We start from the raw sequence: 26098 nt of genomic DNA on the forward strand, positions 1-26098 counted from the left end.
AATGGGTTAGTTCATAAAGCACATTGGAAATAGCAGAAGGGGCCTGTTCTTTTATTGGCATTAAAGTACTTTGTTTTATCCTGGGGCAAGCACTAATCGTTTTCCTGTCTTTCCCTGTAGGTCATCGGAACCTTGGGATTAATCTTGCTCACTGCCTACCTTGTGATTCAACCTTTCAGCCCATCACCACCTGAACCAGTGCTTTCTGGAGCTCACACCTGGCGCACACTCATCCACCACATCCGGCTAATGTCCTTGCCCATTGCCAAGAAGTATATGTCAGAGAATAAAGGAGTTCCTCTGCATGGTCGTGACGAATACAGATCCTTTCCAGGTAGATGCTGCATTACTACTTACGAGATACAGCCTTCTTGACAATGCTGTATATGACGGGAAAGGAAATAACATTTATAGACATCTAATGAGAGATACTTTTCCTATATTGTATCATTTAATTCAGCCCTTACTAAAACTCTATGGGATTGGTTTATTTTCCTCATTTTGCACATTAAGAAACTAAGGCTCAGAGAGATTAAGAGACTTGCCCAAAAAACATATCCGATGGAGCCAAAATCAAACCTTGATTCCAACACACACGTGGTGGGGATGAGTGTTTTTATTCATAGGAATGATTTGAATGTATCTTTTCTACCTTTTTTCTTTCCTGTGATCCCAATCCATAATAGATATTTTAATAAGTAGCTATTGATTTGCTGAAAGCTCCTGAGTTCAGCTTGCTTTTAATCAGATCCTCTAACAGTACATAGCCTGTTGGGCTAGGTTTTTGTCTTAGTATCTCTCGCTCTTTAAATTTGGTCTTTTCTCTCTGTCTCACAGTGTACTTATTTAGTGCTCCTAAGTGTACAATTCTGCCAATAATTTGAATTTAAGAAACATTTAAATTTGGTAACATTACATCAGTGACAGCATAGGAATTCCTAGTCTGACAGATCCTTTGAGGAGGTTCCTTTGAGAATGGTGAAACATGTGGTAAGGCTTGAAATTTACTTTTTTGAGAGAGACTAGAAGGATATTATTTGGGAATTTTAATTTTTTGGTGGTCTTAACCTTATTTGCCCATGTGAAGGAATGTGTAAATTAGTATCACAAACGGATTGCGAAACTTCTGTGTAACCATGAAACCTTGAGAACCAGAATAACTGTTTATCTTCAGAAGAAATTTACTAGTTGAAGCTAAGCTTTATACTCATAATGCCAGTGTTCAATCGAAGACCTAATCAGTTGTAAAAATCATCACTTGGCTTGGGGCTCCTTTGAAAAGTTTTGTTGTACACTTGAGGAAATCATGGAGAGAGTTCCCAAATTATATCAAAATCAGAGGAAGAGAACATCGTAAGTCAGTCAGCCTTGTCAGTTTTTTGTGTTTAATTAGAGTTTTTAATTCCAAATATAACTTCCTGTTTTAATTGGGAAAGTTGTTGAAAATTCATCATCAAAGCTCAAAAAAATTGAAGTTTCCAGCTCCTATCAGGAAGGTTCAGAGCACGTAGAGGAAAGAGGCAGAGAACCCTCGGTGAGGTCAGCCTGAGCTGTTCCTCAGACGTACCCAGCTCCTTTCCTCCCCCTCACTGGCTCTGGAAAGGCATCTTCTGCTCTTTAGCACCTGAGAGGAAGTCAGTGATTTTTAAGGCCAGTTGATGATGGCACTTACTTTCTGTTTCCCTGTTCAAAAAGTAAATCTTCATAGGCTGTTGAGTTTAGAAATACTGGGTTTGTCAAAAAGTTTGTTTAGTTTTTTTCCATAAGATGGCTGTAGTTTTGCTTAGTAGTCTTTACTTCATTTGAAACAATTTTGTTAGGTTGTACTGTGACAGCTGTCATATCAGCATGCATTAAAAAAATTGATGAATTTTTTATGTAGCCATTTTAATATTGAAAATAGAAGAAAATAAGCAATATTTTTGGCATATTATGCTTTATTATTTCAAGAAAGGTAAAAACATAACTAAAATGCAAAGAAAGATTTGTGCAGTGTATGGAGAAGGTGCTGTGACTGATGAAACATGTCAAAAGTGGTATGCAAGTTTTTGCGCTGGAGATTTGTCACTGGATGATGCTCCACAGTTGGGCAGACCAGTCAAAGTTGATAGTGATCAAATCGAGGCGTTACTTAAAAACAATCATTATACCACATGGGAGATAGCCGACATACTCAAAATATCCAAATCAATCAAGTTATTGGTGAAAGTGAAAAATGTGTCTTATTTTACGGAAAAAAACCATATAGACTTTTTGGCCAACCCAATAATAAAATGGGCAATGACTGCTCACTTTCAAAATTGGAGTTTAAAAATTCAAGGAATATCAGTGTCTTGTCAACAAGCCTGATTTTTTTGGTCCACTCCAAATAAATATTTGCCTTGCAGATGGAAATAAAATGAGTTCTTGGGAGTTCAGTTATAAAGAGGAGGCATTGGAAAGGTGTGGTTTTAGCTCTTAAATGTTTTTTGATTCTATTCAAGGGCTGTTTTTACTTGTAATGTAGATATTGACACCCCATATTTTCCTATGTGCGATAATTCTGGGAACCCGTAGACATATGAAGCTACAGCATTGGCATAACATTTGGGAAAAAGCTTAAGAATGCATCATGATATAAGGAATAAAAAGAAATATGTTGGGGAGAATTGATTTAAGAGGGCCAGGAAAGTAAAAAGCTAAATTGTCATTCCTAATGTCATGGTACCAGTTCGGATTACTTAGCAGTACCTTTAAAGTGAATGTAGAGGAGAATGCTGTGGCAGAGTCAGCTCCCAAAGGAAAGCCCTGGACTGTCTTGTTTCCTTGAGGGCCGGCTTGTCTAGTGTTCCCTGGAGACATCTGACGCTCCTTGTAGTGGCACTTTGGGAATGATGGCAGAGCAACAGGAGCAGTGGCAATGTACCAGAGGCTCTACCAACAAAGGCAGTAGGTTTCCTCCTGACCACGGGTAGTTTTCCCTCTTGACTCTACCCAGGAAACAGAAGGCAACAGAAATGAGGTTCTTTCTCTAGGTTTCAGCCTTGGGCAGGAACCCTGTCCCTAAATCCTCTTGACGAGCATGAAGTGACCTATACTGAGTCATGTAAACATCCCTCTTGGCAGCAGGAAATAGACAAGATGACACTTATTTAGTACTTACCACATGCCAGGCCCTGTTTGAAGGGCTTTCCATATATTGGCTAATCTTCACAATATTCCTATGAGGTAGGTTCTTGTTTTATGCCTATTTTACAGACAAAGTCACTGAGGTACATTGAGATTAGGTCACTTGCCCAAGGTCCCAAGGCTAGTTAAGTAATGGAACCATGATATGAACCCAGGCAGCCCATCTTCAGAGCTTGAGCCTTTAATCCCTGATGTGAGTAGTTTGTAGCTACACAGTACCTGAAGAATAAGTTAAGTTTGCTTCGGGAATTCTACACTCCCTCTTCCTTAGGTCACCAGACACTTTCTATCTCAGCCCCCTAAACCCCAAAGAAAAGGTCCTTTCTGCTGGTACTGCAAGTCCAAAGATAAGCAGTCCTCCAAGCTATTGGTCCTTTAGAATTTTCCTGTATTAGTCTTTTCCTAGGTACTCAGCCCAGCTTATCTTCCTCCCTGTCTGCGTTGTCATAGGTAATATTTGATTTATTGTTTGACTTAATCCCTTCACTCACTAACCCATAGTTTTAGTCCCCCCTTCATATTTTTAGTTCCCCGCCCCCACACACACACCTTATACCTTTATGTCCACTTCGACCCTGCCAGCAGCCATCCTCTTGGCTTTCACCCTTCCATGGAATTGCTGAGTCTTAGAGCTAAAAAGAAACTGACCTAGTACGTACCCCAAACTCTATAAAGAGGACATTGAGGCCAGGAGAGGTAAATTAACTTGCTTACCCGGCTAAAAGTGGCAAACTAGCCCTTGAACCTTATTTTCTTAACTCTAGTGTAGCATTCTTTCCATTGTACCACACTTAAACTACCTGCTGTCTCCTCCCTCAGCCAAGCCAGATTGCAGCCTTTTAGGCTTGGTTATTTTGTTTACTTTGGGCATTTACAATTTTTACTTATCACACCATTTATACTGAGGAGGCCTGGGATAGTTCTCACACACAAGGAGAAGGTGCATCTCTGAATCTGCACTGCATAATTGGAACTTTATGCATCCATGAACTCTCAAGATAAGGTTGAAACATCAAGGAGTGTTGGGAGTAGCAGAGCATTTGTTGACTTAGAACTTGAGGACCTAATCAGACTTAGAGTCTAGGCCAGCGCCCAAAGATGAAATGCTTGGATCTCAGGCAATGCCTACTCTTTCATTTTCAAGTAAAAGAATAAGGCGTTCCTTGAGGTAATAATACCAGCTCTGTCAGGCATTACTGTACATCAGGCACTGTGCCATGTCTTTTCCCAGTCTTCACAACAGTCACACAGGGTAGTTACTGTTTTTGTGTTCCTTTCAAAGATGAGGAAACTGATATGCCAATGGCATTGATTAACTTACCTAAAGCTTCACATTTAGAGACATTTTTATACAAGGAGAACTCACACAAATAGATGAACTCTGTGATTTGGTGTGTTTCAAACAACGCTGCTTCCTGAAGGCAAGGCTGTTGGCAAGATGTTTTCTTGGATTTACTCCACAACTGTGATAAAAATGGCTGTGGGTATCCTGCCACTCATGCAGGGGGCCTGGGCAAGGGCGCCTTCACTGTCAGCACTGCATCCCTACCTCACACCTAGGATTCTAGAAGAGGTGCTAAGGAAACAGGCTGCTATAGAATAGCCTGATTAAATACTGAGCATGCACCAGTGAAAGTCACAGAAACTTTGTCGTGGGCTTTGCAGGCTTTTCTAAGGTACATTTGTAATATAAGAAATGTAAAGAAATTATATTTAATCTTTATTTTGAGGTTTTTCCAAATTCAGACTACTCATTTGATTTTTCTCCCCATGGACTTAATCCTGTTGTTAAAGCATCTGAAAAGTCATGGTTCCCTCCCTCCCTCCCTCCCTCCCTTCCATTCTTCCATTCTTCCTTCCGTCTATCCATCCATGCAATGAATGTGTATTGAGACCCCATTGTATGCCAGGCACTGTTCTCAGCAGAGCAGTGAACAACACACAGTCCTCCTCTTGTAGAGCTAGCCTTGGCTTTGTGCCTTTCTTTCCTGTTCTTTTTACCCAGAGGCAGTTTTTCATCCTGGAAATAAATCTTTTTTTTTTTCTTTTCACTTTTCTCCAAATTAATAATCAGTGTAAAAATTCTCCACTCAGAATTCCAGGACATGTTATGGTTGTGCACAGCAAGCGAGCCTAAGTGCTTTTTCTTTATAAGTAACTCTCAGGCACTAGGAAGCTGCCTGACAGGCCTTGGTCCACCTCTTTTCTGCAGAATGCCTGACTTGCAGCAGAGGCTGGGAGATTATTGTTTCTGCCTTCAGAAGGGTAGGAGGTTACAGTTTCTGCCTTTCTTAACTTTTGAGGTTATATTTTGTCTCAGAGACTGTTTTTGACATCTCAAGCAGTGAAATGTTTCCAACTCATGATGAGAATTTGGAATATAGGTCATGAGTTTTATTGAACTCTTGTATGTGGCTTTTCATTTGTCTGTTATACCTTTTTTAAAAAAATATAAAATAGCTGGTATAAGGAGGATACCTGGAGTAAAGAAGCCTTGGAAATTAAAAGAAAGTTAGGAAGTTACTAGCCAGCTTCCACTGGCTTTACCTGGTGCTGCAGGAAAAGTGGATAGGAACGGAAGTGAGATGCAGCATGGCTGGTAGAGAAGCAGAGCTGTGGATCCGAGTGGCATGGGATTGTCTGCCGAGTGCTCTTGGCTACTTTCCAGGGTCGTACTTGGTCACTCTTTTGTGTGGTGGCTCCGGCCAGCAGTACATAGGTCGGATAACACCATTTCAGATAGATGGAGGCCAAGTTGGAGTCTGGGCGCTTCTCCCTTCACTGTTAGAGATTCTGTGGCAAGGAGGGGAAGAGCCCCAACTGTCCCCAGCACCCAGACACCTTACTCCCAGGCTGTCCCTCAGTCCCTTCCCACACAATAGAAGCACATTCTTTATCCACCTTGGTGATCTCAAGGTTGCGGAGAAATCGAAAGTAGCTCTTCTTCCTGAAGTCTGGGCTCCCCTAATTCAGGTGGATGGCATAAGCTACCCCACTCCAGTGATGCTTTTTCCTCGTTGCTTCCCCTCTTCCTTCGCTGGCCGCCAGCCTGGCCTCAGTGCCTCTGGTCTTGCCTTCTGAGGTGACTAAACTCTACATTTCAAAGTTGATATTCTCAGCCTAAGTTTTCGTGGTCTCCAAAGAGATTTTTATTTGGAAAAATGCATAAAACGCTTACATTCAAAGGCAATAAAGAGGTGTAAGATTTTTATTTTAAAAAATAATACTTTTAATAAAGTAAAATTTCTTAATCACTCTAACTCCTCCACTCAAGTGACCACTGGTAAGAATTTATATACATCCTTGAGTTTTTCCATGGCTGTACAGATAAATACACTTAATATACAGGTGTGGGCAAAAGTAGGTTTAAAGTTGTAATACAAATAATACATATTTATTACTAATAAATAATAATGCATGAATAAACTGGGTTTCCCATGCTCAGAATACTTTTTGGTTCACACCGGAAAAGGCTTATGGACATATTTTTAGCTAGATACTTTAGTTTCTTTTTTTTTTAATTTTTATTTATTTGTTTTACAGAGAGAGAGAGAGGAAAAACATCGATTTGTTACTCCACTTATTTATGTATTCATTGATTGATTCCTGTATGTGTCCAAAGAGGATCAAACTCACAACCTCGACATCAGGACAATGCTCTAACCACTGAATTCCCTGCCAGGACCCATATTAGTTTCTAAGGCTTCCATAACAAAGTACCACAGGCTAGGTGGCTTAAAACCATAGAAATACATTATCTCACAGTTCTGAAGGCTAGAAGTCCAAAAGCAAGGTGTCACTAGATCTATACTCCCTCTTAAAGGTTCTAGAGAAGAATCCTTCTTTACCTCTTCCAGCTTCTGGTGGTTGCCAGCAATCCTTGGCATTCCTTAGCTGTGGTAGCATATCTCCAATCTCTGCCCCGTCTTTATGTGGCCATCCTCCCTCTGTGTGTATATCTCTGCTTGCCCTCTCTTCTCCTTACAAGGACAACATTTAGATTGGATGTAGGGTCCACCCTACTTCAATATGACCTCACGTTAATTAATTACATCTGCAAAGACTCTATTTCCAAATATGGTTACATTCTGAAGTTCTAGAAGGACATGTATTTAGGGGAAACACTATTTAACCCAGTAGACACATTTTTTCGGGATTTCATATTGTTTTATTCTGTGAATATCCCATAACTAAGCAGTTTCTAGTTTTTTTGCTATTGTAAAAAATATACCTGGGACATTCACATACACTTATCTTTATATACATACACTAATGTTTCTGTAAGGTGGATTCTTGGAAGTAGAGTAGCTGAATCAAAGGGCATGCACAGTTAAAATTTTAATAAATACTAACTACTGGTATTGATTACCTTGGCTGGTGTGGTTCAGTGGATTGAATGCCAGCCTGCCAACCAAAGGGTCGCTGGTTCGATACCCAGTCTAGGGCACATGCCTGGGTTGTGGGCCAGGTCCCCAGTAGGGGGCACATGAGAGGTAACCACACATTGATATTTCTCTCCCTCTCTCCCTCCCTTCCCCTCTATAAAAATAAATAAATACTAACTACCAAACTGTCTTCATAAACTTGTATATGTTGATCATCAACACTAGATATTGTCATTGTTTTGCCAATTAGAAAACTGAAGAATGGTATCTAACTTTAAGTTGCATTTCTTTGATTATTAGAGGTGTTGGATGTCTTTTTATATATTTATAGGTCTTTATAATTATTTTTCTATGGCTTATGCGTTCACATTCTTTTCCCATTTAAAATTTGTTTTATCAAATAGGAGTTCATTATATATTAGATATATTAATTCTTTGCCTCTTATATGCAAATACTGGTTGAATCCATTCATTTTGTTTTTCTATGGCATCTTGGTTTATGCCTTACTTAAGCCTTTTTTGCTCCCCAAATTATAAATATCATACCATATTTTCTAATTATTTTATTTTAAAATTTTGTTTTCTCCATTTATATCTTTAATTTATCTAGAATTTATTTCATTGTATAGTGGAAGGTAAAGATTAAGCTTTATTTTCTTCCAAATAGATGGCTACTTGTCCCAATATAATTTATTGAATCCATCCATCCTTCAGTGAATTAAGATTCACCTTTATCATGAATTATATATTCATTTATATGCTAGTATTCTGAATCTCTTGCCACATCCTTTATTCTGTTTTATTAAGCTTTTTGTCTGTTCCTTTATAAGAACCTACAGTCGGTTCTCAATTATTTGCTGTAGTTATGTTCTGTAAAGTCCATGCAAATACTGAATTAGTGAATGCTCACCCATTGCCCCTTGGGGAAATAGAGTTAGGTTCCTGAGAGCCTCTGGCCACATCATCATCAACTGATCAGTACATGACCCTGTTTTATGTATGTTTCTGTTTAAAGACACCTGATTTATATAAAATATAATATAATATTTTATATTATTGATTCATCAACATTGAACTCAGTCAACAGCACTACAACTCATGCCTGAACAAAGTTCATCTAACACTTGCATGTTTCTCTGTAAGGCACAACACAGCCTTGTATTTAGGGACACTTGGCAGTACTGTAGCACTTGGATCAGGGACCATTTTTTTATATTATTATTATTGTTACAAATTATTTCTTAGACAGTTTTAGGTTCATAGCAAAATTGAGCCAGAAGTACAAAGAGTTCCCCTAATATTCCCTCTTTCCCACAAATGCACAGGCATTTGAAACAGCAAAATCACTGACAAAAATGCAGAAAATGTGGCACTAAATAGATAGTGAAAAGGACACTTGTTTATAATGGGAGAGGTGGAACAGAAGGCAGTACATGGCCTGCTTCTGCCTCTGCTGGGATTTGCTGCTCTGCACCTATGTGGATGACTCTCAAGCCACTGGAGTATTGCTTTGGGGTTACAGATACATTTTAGGGAGTAGGCGATAGGAATCTGTGAATACTGAGGATTGACTCTAAATAACTATTTTAATTATAATAGCTTATAGAATGTTGCTGTATTTTTACATCTGGTAAACCCATTCCCTCATAATTTTTTGTTTTTCAACACAATGGTGGAAAGAAGGGGAAGGGACTAAACAAAGAAAATGTATGAATGGCCCATGGACATGGACAACAGAGTGGGAATTGACTGTGGGAGCGGGGGATTGGGGTGGGATGGGTGGAGGGGGCAGAGGGGGAAAAATTGACACAACTGTAATAGAATAAACATGATTAAATATTTAAAAATAAATAAATTAAAAAAACAAAAAAAGAATTTGTTGTCTACAACTCTTATGATTCAATAATAAAAAGACAAAATAATACAGTTAACAATAAGCAAAAGATTTAAATAGACATTTCTCCAAAAAACATAACTAATATGCATATGAAAAGATGCTCAACATCATTAGCCAGCAAGGAAATGTAAATCAAAACCACAGTGAGAAGCCACTTCAAACCCATGATGATGGCTATAATAAAAAGATAGACAATAAGAAGTGTTGACAAGGATGTAGAAAAATTGGAACCTTCATCCGTTGTTGATGGGAATGTAAAATAGCACAGCTGCTTTGGAACACAGTTTGGCAGGTCCTCAAAAAGTTAAACAGAGTTAGCAAATGACCTAGTAATTCCACTCCTAGGTATGTACACGAGAGAACTGAAAACATGCCCACCCAAAAACTTGCACACAAATGTTTTTGGTAGCATTATTTAGAATAGCCCCAAAGTTAGAAACAACCCAAATACCCAGCAACTTATGAATGAATAAAGAAAATGGAGTATATCCATATAATGGAATGTTACTTGGCAATAGAAATGAATATTATTAATTCATAAACATTGAACTTAGTTATAATAGAAATGAAGAGCTGATACATGCTATAACATGGATGAACCCAAAACATTCTAAGTTTAAAAAGTCAGACACAAAAGACCCTATATTGTATGATTCCATTTATATGAAATACCAGAATAGGCAATGCATGCTCAGGGCTGGTGGGAGAGGGGTTGGAATGGGAAGGGGCTGCTAATAGGCCCAGAGTTTCTTTTTAGAGTGATAAAAATGTTTTCAACTTAGATTATGGTCCTAGTTATACACTATGAATATACTAAAAACCGCTGAATTGTGCACTTGGAATGCATTTTATGGTGTGTGAATTAATCTCAATAAAGCTGGGTTTTTTCCATGCAATATCTACACAGAGAAAGCAAAACAATGCTCTTTCCCTCCAGTCGTGCCCTCCTCCTGCCCAGAATGCCATGACACATCTTCAGGTATTCTGTCTTCTTTGTTAGTGCTCCCTTGGGTGAGGAGCCCTGGCAACGTCAGCCAAGCAGACGTTCTTGGAAGTGCTGCTGAGGTCTCTAGATTGTGCCATCGCTGCCCCTGGAATCACCTCTTTCTTCCCAAGCCCTCTGCCTCAGTTTAGACTCTCATTATATCTCACCTCTCATCACAATACAGTCCTCTCCTCGCCCGCGAAAAAAAGGACAAAACCAAAATACAACCAGGCCTTCTTCCCAGCTTCTCTCTCTAGGACACCTAGTCACAACCCAGAACAACCTTCCTGAAGCATCATGAAATCCCTACTCAAAGGCCCTTGATGATTCCTTGTTTTGCTCTCAGTAGAGTTGTAAGTGCTCCGAGCCCTTGAGGCCCTTATTAGCACCATCAGCGACGTCCCCCTCCCTCCCTTGCCCTACAAAACTGCCCCAAGTCCTTTGTGCTCTTACCCGCCACGCTCTGTTGCCTTGGTAATTCCTATTGCCTCTCACTCTCAGTTTGCTTATCTGTAAAATGAGAGTAGTGATGCCTCCTCAATAATTATATGGTAAAAAGTAAACTGTAGAGCACATGAAAATGACTAGCGTGGGGCCTGGCCCTTAGCACATGTGTTCCCTTTCTCCTTCTTCCCTCACAAATACTTTGGAAACTGAAATGCTGTATAATTATAACGTTGTTATGATTATGTATGCCTCATTGTATGTCCATTACCCAGAGTTCTTGTATTTTGGCAAGGATTCATCATATTTGGCCTCTAATAAGGAACATTTAAAAATACTTAAGAAAAAAAAGGTATAGCTTTGCAGCCTCAGAGTGCCACTGAACAGGTGCCACTGAAGGATTTTCTGCTTCCCCCGGGGGCTCATGGTGAGCAGTGTGGGACAGAGGGCCTTCTCAGGTAAGGGTACAGTGGGCCTCGGGTGGTTGATCTACCTACCCACCGGCCGAGACAGGTGAGAAGTAGGTGGCAGCTTCCTCAAGGAAACACAGGTTCTATCTGCCAGAAATGGAGGGAGCTTAGGAGACTTGCTCAGAACAAACAGGCTTTCCTTGATTGGATTCTCTCCACCCTAATGGTGCTGTAAGAAAACTAGGAAGAAGCGCTTGCTGCCAACTACAGTAAATATTTTGTGGTTGAGAGTCAGTTTCCAAGTGTGTTTGTTGATTTACAGGATTGACCTCACGTTTTAGCCACATTTGGTTGTCTGTTTTCTTTTGTTCTAGGCTCTCTTCTGATTTGGTTTCCATTGGGTTTTAATGAGAAACCATCCGGTGAAACACTTAGGATTCAAATTAGAGTTTATCACAAACACGTATCTAACCCAGAACACACATAAAACCCAGAATGGAACAAAAAGCAAGTAAGAAATAGTACAGTAACGTTATAAACAGAATATACCAGGGGGAAGGAATAGGGGGAAACAGAGAAGGGCTGCACAGAAACAGATTCAACCCCTCAGACAGGGACCAATGAGGGAAAGGTGTCGGGGAGCTGGCCAGTACTCACTTCAGGGTCTGAGGGGGCATTCTTCCTTTTCTGACCAGCCTGCAGTTCTTGGGGATAGAAACCATGGCCAGTAGCCCCTGCCACCTTCTGAGCTGGGATACAGCACAGTCTAATGGGTGGATACAATTCATTTTACTCCAAAGATGAGCCCCTGAAAAGTCCTGTCTACTCTCCATCCTTTCTCTCTGCACCCTTTTCTCACTCTTCCTTCCCAGAGTCACCCTGGCCTCCACTTGGGCTTGTGACCCTAGGATCTAGGCCCTTACCCCAAGTGCTGGAAAAGATGCGCAGTGGGACTCGTCACTGATGGCGGCACCCCCCTTTCTCCCTGCCCCTCCCCCATATGCTGTAGACTGTTCAGGTGTGTGGGTCACAGGTTAGAAAACGGTGGAAGAACTACATCTCCAACCCCAGGTCACTGAATAGCTTCTCCAACTGTTTGACTTTATTTGTTGCCTTGACTTAGGAGATGCATGTACATGGTAAAAAATATTTTCCATAAAGTGTAGAAGAGTCTACAGAGAGAAGTACCTCTTTTTCCTACCCTGTCCCCTGCACGCTCTGCTCCCTCCTCAGAGGCTACTTATTACATATGTACCTTTTCATAGGTCACCAGTGCTTGTCATTGTTCGCTTTTAAAATTATTATTATATCTTTCCTTTCTACTTCATTGCCAGGACTATTGAATTTACTCTCTCTGTTCTTTCTGCATCTGCTTCCTTTGTATCCCTCCCTCTCTCAGATATTGACCCCTGGTGGATAAATGACCGTGAGCAGAATGAGTCGGACCTCATCCCTGACAACTGCACTGGTTGTGCCCAGAAATTACCTCTGAGGGTAATGCTCCTGGAAGATGCCCCAAAGACATTTGAGAGACTCCATCCTCTGGTGATCAAGGTGAGCAAGAAGCCCAATTCTCCCACAGACTGATTACCCATTTATCCTCACTGGTTTGTTTGTTTGTTTGTTTGTTTTTGGTTTTTTTCATTGCTTTTAGCGAGGGGTAGGAGAAGAAGGACAGAGAGAGAGAGAGAAACATTAATTGTTGGTTTCCCTCTTGTATGCATCCCTATCAGGGATCAAACCCACCACCTGGGTCTGTGCTCTGCCGCAGAACTGAAACCCCGACCTTGTGATCTATGGGCAGCTCTCCAACCAATTGAGCCACACCAGCCAGGGCTGACAACCCGTTTAATGGCTAGAAACTATCCAGCTCTATGACATTCCTGATAAGTAATTCTTTGTTGTTTTGCATTGTTTTTATTTTCTTCTGAGTCAAGACTGAAAGGCCCCTGTTGTCTGAGGAGCTTCAGCATTTTTTGTGCCAGTACCCTGAGGTGACAGAAGGCTTCACAGAAGGGGTTTTCACCAAGTGGTGGCGCTGCTTTCCTCAGCGGTGGTTCCCATTTCCTTATCCATGGTGAGTGAAAAGAGGCTGTAACCTGTGTGTGTGTATAGAAAGGGGCAGACCAAATGTCAAAACTGTGCCCAGCACTGTGCAGGCACTTTTCAGTCTACCTTTCAAGTCAAATGATACTCAGGAGCTCACTGTGGACCTGCCAATGATGAGAGAGATAAAGGGACAAGTGGAAGAGTTGTGTCAAGAGGAGTGCCACCATGAGTGGATGCCAAGATCGCCTAATAGAGTTATAATTTATTTCTAAGTATGTGTTTAGCATTTATGTTTATGCAGCACGCGTCCTGCGTGTTGAGAGCTGATGAGAGAGCATGAAGAATGGAAGACTTAATTTCCTTGCACTTGTTTGTGCCAAGCAACACGCGTTGGTGCTTAATGTCTGTTGCTTAGTGATGATGCTCAGGAAAGCTCTGGAAAATAGGAATTATGACTGTCACTTTTCAGATCAGAAAAATGGGAATCAGAGAGGTTAAGTACCTTGTTTAATGTCACCCAGCCAGGGTTGAAACTCAAGTTTGTCTACCTGTTCATGTCCATATCCTATAGAAGACATGGTCCATTTTTTGGGGGTGTTCTTTAGAAAGAAAAGGAAAGCCGATTTCTACCTAGGACCATCCCAAAAGAGAATTTAAAACTCGCTCTTTCAGGTTTTTTGTTGGATAACTACTTGATGCTTCGGCCTTCCTTTAAATTGGCTATTTCTTTTTATGGTCAGATAACTCAGTTTAACAAGCTAGTCAGGCTTGCCACTGCATGTTGCTCTGTCTCAGAAGAAGGTTCATGATTTTTACTGCCTCCTCTTCCCTTTGTATCTTCTTCCACTTGGCTTGTTATTACTTCAGTCTTTTTTCCAAGACAGAATGAATGAATTGTTTCTTTCCTTCCTCTATATGTTGTTTTAGCTGGACTTTATAAACACCCACCCACATGGACAAATCTTGGCTAAAGAGTTTATGTTACAATTAATGGATCTGGTGTGACTATTCTTCATGGACCTAATACTTAAGATATTGTCCTGATATTTTTCTGTCTTTCCCCACCACCCACAGCTTTCCCATCCTTGCTCAGCTCTGTTAGCTATGGTGGCTGGCTTGCCCAGTTTAAATACTTTTTTCTCTTTCAAACCTTTGTAGGACAAGACCTCTGAACAGATCACACATTTTACGTGAGCTTTTCCCTGTTTTCACGTACCTCCCATTTCCAAAAGATGCCTCCTTGAAAAAGTGCTTCTTTCTTCAAGCAATACCTCTCGTGGGGACTAAGGTAGGAAATTTCAAAAGGACTACAATCCAGAATTTTCCTCATCTGGGACCTTGGCCAATGTCATAATCAAGGCCTTCCCTGCACATCAACTCAGAGGGTGAATTGAAGGGACACCCACATAATCTAAGTTTCCTCCTCTTGCTAGCGGGGAGACCTGCAGGGGCCTGACTCCTTTAGGAAGGTATGCCTGCGGAGAGTCTAGTTACCTTGTCAGCCTGCCTCCTGCAAGCCGCTTTTCTCCATTCAAGTGTGTAGAATCCTAAATTTTGAAGGGACCTGAGCAAGCAGTTAGTCTGACTTCTCTCCTTCAAAGTAGAAAGCTTGCAAGCTATAAATGAATGGTATGTAAATGAATAGTCCAATTTACTCATTTTGTAGATGAGGAAACTGAGTCCCAGACAGATTAAATGATTTATTTACCCAGTGACACGGCAAGTCAATAGGAGGGCTCTCCCCTATCCTCACTCCCGAAATAAATTTATTCCCCAGAAATAAATGAGGAACTTCAGGTAGGCAGTTGGAAAAGCAAAGGCTTGAGAGCATGGAGAGGTTTTGGGACTAACGGGCTGCCAGGCACGTGCCTGAGGCAGGCAGCCCAGTGTAGGTGGCTGTGCTCTTCACAGAAGCCTGGGGCCAAGGACCCAGAGCCTGCATTTTACTTCTCTGCAGCCAGTGGACTCAGCAAAGCTTTTCTGTGTTTGTGTGTGCTTACTTTTTTCTGAATTGCTCTTTTGTTGAGTCTCGTTCCTGAGGAAAGTTTTTGAGCCTAGATCGGTTTGAAAGAATTAAGAACAGGAATTTTTACTTTGTAAAAAATTAAATTTCCCAGACTTGTGGCCCCTACCAACTCTGGGTGTGTCTTCAACCTCCTGATACTATTGGCGTCAAATTTGCTGAATCATGTTAATGGAATTTTAAAGCCTAGAAAAACAATTTTGTCTAGAACTAAGAACTGTCTGCCAGCAGCAGGGTGGAGGTGCTGGGCTCTTCCTCAGATTTTAAAGAAGTTTATCCTGCTGTCCCTGGCTAGGACCCGGGGCCCTAGTATGATTTCATCTTCATAATTATAATATAACTCTGGGTGAGGGCCTTTATCTTAATTTTCCCACTTGAATCTGAAGTTAGTTTCACCAGTCTGCTTAACAGGTACATCAAGGAGCTCAGCCAAAGGGGTAAATACAAAGTTACTCAGATGCTTATCGAAGTCATCTTGTTGTGGTTCTCAAACTGTTTTGGGAAGGGGAGTGGCCCAAACAGGCAGAAATCCTGAGAATCTGGTTTTTTAGAGCATCTGTTTTCCTCCCTTGTCCAAGCTCTCCACGGCTGTGTTACTCCACCCTGTTATCTATGTTTCTGGGCCCTGGACTCTGGTAAAGTCACAAGTCTAGGGGCTCAGGATCCAAGAGGCAGCGTTGGGCTACAGAAGTGGGGATTCAGTTATTAAGAGGCACTGGGGGAAGAGGCGAGGGGCTCCAAGGCCCACTTCACCCACTCCACATTGTTGCCTATGGCTGGCCTGCTCCCTCATGACGTTTGTTTCTTTCCATCCTTGGTATGGAGGAACATAGCCCTTCCCCCATCAGGCTTATGTGAAAAGAACTAACTTGGTTTTGGTCTTCTGGAATTTTTTTCAAGACTGCAGATATCTGGACTTCTGCTGGTACCAGTCAGTTGCAGGCAGTTCAAGACACCAGTCCTCCCCAGTCCTCTTCCGATCACTGCAGCAACAGTTGAAATGGCTCTCGTGTGGCCATGGAATCAGAGTCATGGCCAGAGCCTGTGGGAGCAACAGGGAGACCAGGGTTCCGGACAGGAAAAGATGGAGCCAGAACCCAAGACTCTCGAGGCCCCAAGTAGTGAAGAGAAAACCAGGATGTGGCCCAGGGAGTCAGATTTCTGATCCCTGCTTTATGTGGGCACATAAAGGGTTTGCCGGAAGGGCAGAGCCTGAGAGGGAGGCCTGTGGGTTCTCTCTAACTAGGAAGGAAGAGAAGCCTGAGCAAAATCAACCTGTGTCTTTATCCTTTCTCCCTGTCCCAGCCCAATGCCAGGGTTCACAGCTGTGCCTGGCACACAGCACTTGCCCTTCATGCCTGTGGGTGGCAGTAGTACTCCCTCAGAAGTGCAGTGGTTGCCTCCGCAGGTGCGTACCCTGGTTGTCTCCTTAATGTTCAAAATCAGAGGCCAACCCTGCAATCATGAGCTGTTAATCAGTAGCATGACGACATATCTGCTCACCTGAGTCTTGCCAGAAAGTGTAAACCTGACCTTGCCTCTGTTCAATTCTTATCAAAACTCTGGCAGTAAGAAAGAATATTCCATGGAACACTGCCCAAAGGATATGTAGACATCTGTTAGTTTAAAAGTCTGAATCAAATCAGACCTTGGAAGACTGCATTCTTAGACCAACGTGTGTTGGCCTTTGCTAGACTTTTGTTAAGTTGCAATGAGATATTTTGCCTTTGGCCTACTTTGAAGCAGTGGCTAGAAATAGTTGTGAAGTATGAAGTTCGTGCATTTTCTACCACAGGGCTGTTGTCGAGGATGTCATCCACTAAATCACAGTGTCTTGTTAGGAGCTATTACAAGAGATTTTTACTCTGCTCTCAATACTGGGAGATGAGCCATGCTTTGGAGAAACTAACTCGTTTTTGTCTTTTGGACATAATTGTGAATTGTGTTATTGGTTCTATTTTCCTTTTTGCTTAGGCTCCTAGGAAACTCAGAGCTACATGTGTATGGATTTTTGTATATTAATTTCCCACACCCCTGGGTTTTATTGTTTTCTTTTCCTTTTTTTTTCTCCCCCCCCCCCCCCCATTTTTTCCTCCAGATGTATAGGATGCATGACCTGTTTACCATTGGCAGTGGTGAAGCCATGTTGCAGCTCATCCCCCCCTCCCAGTGCCGAAGACACTGCCATTCCATGGCAATGCCACTAGAGCCAGGGGATATCGGTAGGTGGGGCCCAGGAGGGCAAGGTCAGCCCCCGGGTCTTTTTATTCTTTACTCAAAAATATTGTAAGAATTAAATACGTCCTTCCCAAAGATCAGTTAAGTAGAGTCAAAAATATCATTTTTTAATTAGAGTCAATATTTATGCTTACATGGAACAACAAATGAGAAAGTGGGGCAGCGGAAAATGTCTTGTTGTATAAACATTTAGAACATGTGGGTCCAAGTTAGGATTACGGAAGATATTTAGAGCAATCCTTTATTTTAAAAATGATGAGATTAAGACCCAGAAAGGAGAGGTGACCATTCCAAGACCCTACCATGTGTTAAGCAAAGCTTCAAGTCTTAAGTGTCTAGTTTAACAGAGTCAAACCAGGGGAGGTACAATTCTAGATTTGAAGAAATTCATTTTTCTAATAAAACAATGCAAGCAGCATGTATGGGCACCAGCCACACAAGGAAATAGCTACCTTCCGTGTGGGTCCCACAGCCAAGTCACAGTCTCAGTCATAACTCACCCTTGGCTCCATGATTTCCCAACTCTGACTTGTTCTGTGCATTATGTTCTAAAAATCTGTTCCAGAGAAAGAGCTTTCAGTCAACTGCTGTCAGTAGCAATCAGTTTGACTCAGAGTTTTCTTGGCAGAACAAATAAATTAGCAAGCCTTACCATTGCCCTCCTTGTTTTTCCTGCCTGGAGTCCCTGGCAGAGCCCAGACTGATTTTCCATTTAACTTCTTTTAATTTACCTATCCAGAAAACCCCAATCCCTAGAAACCTCTCACCTCATTTGGAAGGAGGGTGCAGACCACAAACTGTGCCAGGGTTTAATCCAAGTTACATAACTTTTATTTCAGTTTAGAAATGAAAAAATAAAAATGCACAAAGTAAGCATTGACTGATAATGGAGCACAGCTGGCCTGGCTCTTGGGAATTAATGCATAAAAGGAGATTCTTGTGTAGAAATTGTTCTGAACCTATTTTTCTGTAGTGGAGTCACCCTTCAGTGAGCTGTGACTGCTACACAAGCCTGTGCGGCATTTGGGGTTGGAAGTATGTAGTTGCACATGAAGAAGTTTCTGTCTTGTGTTCTACAAATGCCTGACAGTTCGGACAACTACAGAAACGCCTTAGTTACCCAAATTCCTATTTTCCAGCTCCCACAAGCATCTAGAATGCCAATTATAGAATTAGAGGAAAAGAAAAAAATGAGTGACTGGCTGTGATCAGAGAAGCTTTGAGCATCAAAGTCCAGTGGGGATAGTCCAGAACAGCCTAAAACTCCAGAGCCGTGCTCTGACTGGCCAGCCTGCAGACCAGAAGGAAAGGAGCCCTGTGGTTGGCAGTGTCCACGAAAGGCCAACCATGTGACAGGAATGTAGAGAAGGGACAGGAGGCAGAAGAGAACGAGAGGAAGAGGGCAAGTCCAGGGGAAGGACAGGGGAGAACAGTGGGCACCTGAGCAGTTGCAGGAACAGAGGCGATGGCTGCGGCTGCCTCAGTTACAAACACGGACAGGAAAGCAGACCCGACAGCGGAGGAGAGCCGTTCAGTGGTTACGGACTCATGGCATCTTGAGCATCTCAGGGACCCTTAAGAATGGCAGTGTGCAAGCAAGTTCTTTATTTTTTGACAAAATAAGCATTGCCCTGTGAAGTTTGAGGGGAAGGAGACAAGGTTACAGACCACCACAAACCTGTGATAGGGGGCATTTTCAAGAGTGATGATCGACCAGGCGCTGGTGAGCCCTCACAGCTGCCGAAACTGTGCAGTCACTGCTCGTAGTGACCTTTCTTGAGTCACCAGGTAGAGGCTAAATTCTGTTCAGTGCTCTCCATTTAAAGACGAATAGGATGTATCATACCCTAGAAAAATTTCCATCAAGAGATTATTGAAGTGCTAAAGGTTTTAGCCCATTTAAATGATACAGACAGTCTTTCCTAAACAGGTCTTCAGATCATGCATGACGCCGGAGGCGGGAACAGGAGCTCTTCGGCAAACAGGGCTCCTTGGGTCAATTGACTTTGGGACACACTTGCCTTACCGATACATAGTGTACATTAGTGTACAAAAGGCTCTGAAAAGCCTCAGAAGACCTAGTGTTCCTCTAAACTTACTTGGCCATGGAACCCATTTTCCTCGGACTATCTTACAGGATGTTGTTTACATAACACAGTTTGGGAAATGGGGGGTTTGGTCAATCTGGATGTTTTGCAATGAGGCCGTGTTGTAGATAACCTCAGGGAAATTGGATAGGGGTCCTCCCCATGCACTAGTACTCAACCTGTCTTCTTGCTGAAAAAGATGAGATCAGTCTGAGAATAGATGCCCAACACCAGGTTATCTAGAGCATCCTGCCTTTGTAAACCCGCTGAATTGTAATTGATAGTGACCCAGGTGTGGGTCGGTGATGAAGCATTTTGGTTCAAAGTGGTTTCTGTTGGGTGTCAGGTTACAGAGAAGACTGATAATAACTGGGAATATTTATGCAAGAAAGAGCTAAAGACCTTCAGAGCAAGATTTGCCTGACTTTGCAGATGTGCCCTGAGGGTGACTCTGGCAGACCGGGCTTGCTCATGCCCACAGGTGTGCCTGGTCCCTGACGTTCACATGCTTTCCTGTTGCTGTTTCCCTTCAAGGTTATGCTGGTGCTGTCCACTGGAAGGTCTACATTGTAGCCAGAGGGGTCCAGCCTTTGGTCATCTGCGATGCAACCACCCTCTCAGAAGAGTAGGAGACAGGACTGTGTAGAGGAACAGCTTTGAAAACTGAAGACCAGATTGAAAGGAGGAAATAAAACAATGAAACCACTTTGCAGGGGTTGGTTACTCAGTTCCCTGCCCTGTGCATGCGTATGTGAGCCAGTTGTGTGCCGGAGCCCAGGGCCGGAGCCCAGCCCTCCAGCCTCTGGGCCAGGACTTTGCCAACACCTGTCTGTGAGAGACTGCGCTCCTCCAGGTCTTTTGGCCTCACAGCCTTGAGGCCGCCCTTCAGTCAGGGAGCAGGATGGTGCCTTCCCTCACTTGCAAGGCATGATCCCCTCTGCTGGTCCCCTGGTCACAGAGAAGGCAACCAGCTGGTCCTGACTTCAGAGCCATCCTTCAGCAGATGGGTCTCCGTGTCCCGTCTTCCTGGCCACACCACCCTGCACTTTTTTAGGAAAGCTACGACTGCTGATTAAAGAAGTCATTGTCGTTTCCCAAACAGAATGGGATCTGGAACCACTGAAACAAAGATCAGATAACCTCAAATTGCACTCAAGAAGTGAACTTCTTTCGCAGCATCCATGGCTCTCAGAGTCTCAGTGATGCCAGGCTGGGGTCTGATTATAATTGAGATGTTACTCCTAAAGTAATGCCTTTCTCCATTTTACCTTTTGGTTCTTTTGCCTCCCCCGCCCCAACCCCTGCCAGTCTGAACTCCTTCCCGTCTCCCTTGGCTCTCTGGCTCGTTTCTGGGCACTTAGACTCCTGGTCCTTCTCCCTTGGCTGGGCCAGGGCCCTTTGCAGCTGAGGCATTGTCATTCTGTTAACTGTGTTGCTTTTACCAAGTGTCTTCAGAGGGGGATGAGTTAGATGCTGGCCTGGGAGAGGGTGCCTCCCTGGTTTGATCTTTAGGGTCTGACTTTGTGGAGGGAAGATGTTTTACAGATGTGTCAGGCTGATGTAATGTGGTTGGGGAAGGAACTCCAGACCCCAAGTGTTTGCCAGCTGGGTGTGTAACTATGCGATCCTCTGTCTTACAATGATCTCTCTCTTTGTATGGGAAAAAAGGTGAGGTTTTTATTTTTTGTAACAATATAAAGCTGTATTCTTTTGATTGGGTAGTTCACTATGCTCAGTGTTTCCCTGAAGTGCTTTTAGTGTGTTAATCAAATCATGTAAATTAGGATGCTCTTTTCTTGTTTTCTTTTTTTCCTTTATTGATTACTGCTAGGTACCTGGCCTCTGGTCATGCTGTCATCAAGATGAAGAAAAAACGAAGCACACTGTGGCCCCTACTTCTGAATGGCAGCGATTGAATGGATACAGGAGGTGTCAGAGTTACGGACCAGGGGTGGACGGCAGAGAGGGAAGTGGGTGTGACTCCTTGCAGGATCCTCTTCATCTTGGGAGCACCCCTGCCTCTGTCCCCAGGCCCTTTCTCTCTTTGCATCTCCTGGGCAGCAGTGGGGAACACTAAGCACTTGAACCACATGTTTATGGGCCTGTAAAGGACAAGCAGGGTTCACAAAGCTCAGGGTGGAAACACTCAGAGCCTCCTCCGCAGGCTTGAATGAAACCAGGATGAGCTGTACCTGAGGGAATTATTCCGTGAAAACATCAGCGCCTTGTGTTGATTAATGCAGCAAAAACTTTTTGTGCACATAAGAGTCACGCTTGCTAAGCAGTTATGATTTAGGAGGTTTTGAATCAGAGGGATCACTTAGAGGCCAGCTTTGTGCAGGCGTTCAGGACTTTGCCACAACCTTATTCCTGCTGCACAAGGGGAGGAAGGATTATATGTAAACAAGTTCCTGTTTTTTTAAGATTTTATTTATTTACCTCTAGAGAGAGGGAAAGAGAGGGAGAAAGAAAGGGAGAGAAACATCGATGTGTGACAGAAACGTGGATAGATTGCCTCTCACATGAATCCTGACCCACATGAATCCAGGTCCACAACCCAAGCATGTGCCCTGATTGGAAATCGAACCCATCACCCTTTGCTTTTCAGAACAGCAACCAGCCAACTGAGCCACACTGCTCAGGGCTGTAAACAAGTTCTTCAGAGGCCACTCAGTTTTCCTAAATTAGGCCCTGTGGGTTAAAAAACGAGAGGCTTCCTTAAGAGCAAAGCAACTGTTTTAATCATTAAGATTTCTGTTTCATTATTATGAATTACCTTGCGTTCCTTCCCCATTTTACTGCTGCTCTTCACACCTTAAATGTTCATAAAATATCAATTTCAGTTCAAAACTTTGAAAACTAAGAAACCTTTGCATGTGTTGATGTTCCGAGGCGCCCCCTGGGAAGTCCTCTCAGCCCCTGTCAACAAAGAATGGTATGGCTGCTGATAAGAGACCTGTGCATGTGCTATTCATTTTATTAAAATCTGTCCAGTTGAGAATTGAATGTAGATTTATGTTAGAGGAGAAATTCTCCAGAGAGGGTTTCCTGTTTTTAATTACTAAATACATAGAAATAATTTACCTTCTTCACATGCTAACTCTGGTAAGCTGATTCTGCAGTGACCAGTCCTACAGGAATGGCTCGCAGGTGCCAAGCCAACCTCTGGTTATCCGAGGCTTTGTGTGCGTGTGCCCCTTGGTTTTCCTTGCTCACCTCGCTCTCAGCTCCTCCAAGGAAAGAGCAGAAGGCCCTCCACATGACCCGGTGTGGGAAGGAGGGTCATCTAATGAGGCAGGGCCGGGGGGATGTTGGGACTACCTAACCAGCTCCTACCTCCACCGCCACACTAAGGACAAAACCACAGGGCTCTAGGAAGAGGGACTTGGCTCACAAGTTTGTGGAGTGTTTGCTAAGAGATGACCTGACTTCCACATGTGGGTTAGGTTTACTTTCTTGTAGGTTGCCAGAGCACAGACTCATATCCCCAGAAATCAGCTCTCTGGGGAGAAAGGCAGCTTTGGCACCACGTGAAGCATTTACATCCAGATGGCCTGAGGTCTCAGGAGTCAAGTATTGGACAGCACACCTGTTCTGGCTTATGAGAAAAGGGGGGGGGGGCTTATCCTTTTTCCATTCCTATTTTTGTTTTAGGGAAGGGAGAAAGGACTTTAATAATTTATGAAAACAAAATCTACCTATTTGGCAGTATATAAAACAGTCTAAATAGGCCGACTCTACCTTTTTTTTTTTTTTTTAAGAGAAAGGAATAATAACATTTGTGTAGTCCGTGGTCTCTTTTAATCTTTATTCAGTCCTGTAAAGTAGGTATTAGGTCCTCATTTTAAAAATAAAGAAACCTGGGCTTAGAACAGTTAAGTGCTGGTGGGGAGGTTTTTGGTTCCTCAGCATATTATTTTGCTGCCTCAGCACAGTGCGGTGGCCAGAACAAAGGTGGTGTGCTCAACTCCAGTGAGCCCTCATTGGGGCAGGAGGGCCTAGGAATAGGGTCAGCAAGCCACGAACTCTTCAAGATTTGTTTTTAAAACTATTTTGGACAGAAATGGAGGAGAGAATCTAACCAGAGGGCTCTTATAGAAAGGCTCACTTTTTCCCTCCCCTTTGAAGACCCTCTAAGGGAGCGTGTGGCTGGAACACGCTTGTGTCCAGCCATTTTCTCGACACTCCATGTTTCCAGATGTGTGACCAGAAGAGGGATTCTGCCCATTTCCAGTTGTGGGTCCCCTTGGAGTTTACATCACTTGTTTTTCAGTTCTCCGTTTTCTATTCCTTTCTTCAAAAATCCAGCATAGGCCTCAGTGCAGGAACAATTATTTTAACAAAATCTCAAGCTCCGTAGCTGCAGGTGATGACCTCAGTCATTTTAAGATAGTCTGGATGAGTTTGCTCATTAACTAGTGGCTTCCATAGTGAACATTAAAAACCCAGAGTAGATGTTCACTTCTCATCTAATCCTCGCCCAGCAGAAAAAGCCAAGTTTTAGGAGAAAGAGAGAAAGCTGCATGTCTGGTTGCGTGGACAGAGACGATCTTGTCTACATTTTGTGAATCAGTTATTAAACAGAGGGGTCTTTTGGGCTTTGAGTTCTCCTAGCGATAGAAGAGGAACTCTCCTAAGTTCGTAAGTTCCACATTCGCTAACTTCTAATGATGACCCATCACCCACTAATCCACTGAAGGAAGGGAGTGCCGGAGATGAGTTTTGAAATAGGTGGAGATCCTCTCCATGTCTGGACCGTCACATACGGTGTACAGAGTCGATGCATGTCAGGGCCAGGAGGCCAGGAGGGTGAGTGCTTATGGAGATAGCCCTGTAGCAAATGAAAAATGGGGGCTCTGGGAACGTGCTGTGTCACCATGGGCATGTGTGTCCCTGGCTGCCTCACCTGATAGCAGCTTCTTCCACAGAAGCATCTCAGAGAAGATGGACGGGTGCTCCTTCTCATGCACCACCTTCAAGTCCACCCACCCCGGACACAGTGTGGCTTTAAGTGATGGCCTTGGCTGGATACCCTCCAGCCAGTGTGTTTGTTATCCGCATCCCGCAGTGTCTGCTTTCCCTGCCCTGCATAATTTAAGCATTAGAGCTAAATACATCTGTCATTTTCCTTTCTCTGGAGACGTGGAGTCCAGAGCTTTTCAGGGGAGTGGAAAGAAGAAATGTTACGTAACTCCAAGCCGAGGCCTGGAACTGTCCAGACATGGTGGGGCTGGCCCGGAGGCTGCTCCTCCTGCACTTAGTGTGTCTGTCATCGATCCAGGACTGAGCCCCAGCTGCAAGCCCTGCGCAGAGAAGGGAAACTAACTTCCACTTTCAAATAGAAATTGACACGTGGGGACATCTACTTTGTGCCACACTTAATTTACCTCATTACTCCTCACAACTCTGCGGGGTAGACGAGGCCGTCCTGTGAAGCCACCATAACTCACAATTCAGCAGTGTCCCAGCCTCCAAACTTCAACCCTTTGGAGCACATGCAACCTTTTCAGAAATAAATGGTCGCTTATCTGTGAAGTGATGACAGGATAGACAGACACGTGGCATTCCAAGAGGGAACCCCCAGTCTCATCATCAGCAACGTTCCCTCCAAACTTCATTCTACAGTCTCACCCTCAGAAAAATGCTGTCTGTGGTCTCTTCCTCCTGCCTCCTACGGGAAGGTCAGTAACAGGCCAGGGATGGGTGGGGAGAGGGGAAAGACTGGAGAGGCACAAGTAAGCCAAGAACTCTACTCCGCCTCTTCCCTGCTGTGATCATAGACAGGGACCGGCCAGCTGCCAGCGTGGACGCCTGAGTGGTCCCACTGAGCAGAGGACAGACACCTGCCCCAACCACACATGCTCTGAATGAGCTAAGCTGTTAATATGTGTTTAGTGCAGAATGTGACTGTAACTTAATGTACTGCGAACTTGTAAAGACTTCCCCCATGTGAAGAATGTATGTATATTAAAGTTTCATGTAACAAAGTTTTTACTTTTTGCAATTAAAAGTGTGTATGTTGGTTGATAACTTTCCTATACTTGTCATTCTTTAATTTCCAGCTTTCACTTTTCCCATAACTCAGGAGACCCAGCTGCATCCTATTCATGAGGCAGGCCTTCGGGGCTCTTGTGTGGGCCTCCCGGTCACCTGTCCCATCTGACCATGGTCCTCTCTAATGTTCTCACCCAGGTTTATACTCACTTGCATCCACAGGCCCTTCTTTTATCACTATTCCAGGCCTTTGCCCACCATAGCTACTGATCTGCTGTTCCCATGAATTCTCAAATGTCTGTCCTCCTGTTAATACCAGAGTTTAAAGGAGATCCTGGGTGCCTTTTTTCTGCTCTCCTGCTGGCTGCATGTGGCCCAGATGCCCTCACAGTGTCTCCTTGCCCGTGTCTTGGGTTCT

General features: G+C 43.2%; 1 protein-coding gene across 8 annotated transcripts in view; it reads left to right on the plus strand.

The window, feature by feature from the left end:
- The window catches only part of CUNH6orf89 (chromosome unknown C6orf89 homolog), a 42965-nt gene extending 17270 nt beyond the window's left edge, over positions 1 to 25695 (plus strand). For 7 of the 8 annotated variants that reach the window (XM_054569289.1, XM_054569293.1, XM_054569292.1 and 4 more), the window contains 6 exons: positions 121 to 334; positions 12689 to 12843; positions 13227 to 13366; positions 14497 to 14626; positions 17460 to 17583; positions 20221 to 25695. In XM_054569289.1, coding sequence (XP_054425264.1) covers positions 121 to 334; positions 12689 to 12843; positions 13227 to 13366; positions 14497 to 14626; positions 17460 to 17583; positions 20221 to 20315 — 858 coding nt within the window. In that variant the 3' untranslated portion in view covers positions 20316 to 25695. The remainder of the gene's footprint in view (positions 1 to 120; positions 335 to 12688; positions 12844 to 13226; positions 13367 to 14496; positions 14627 to 17459; positions 17584 to 20220) is intronic. The other variant, XM_054569295.1, reaches the window with a different exon arrangement.
- The last annotated feature ends 403 nt before the right edge of the window (positions 25696 to 26098 follow it).

Source organism: Pteronotus mesoamericanus, unplaced genomic scaffold (assembly GCF_021234165.1).
Source record: "Pteronotus mesoamericanus isolate MK-2021 breed Mesoamerican mustached bat unplaced genomic scaffold, CSHL_Meso_final contig_20, whole genome shotgun sequence".
Classification (NCBI taxonomy): domain Eukaryota; kingdom Metazoa; phylum Chordata; class Mammalia; order Chiroptera; family Mormoopidae; genus Pteronotus; species Pteronotus mesoamericanus.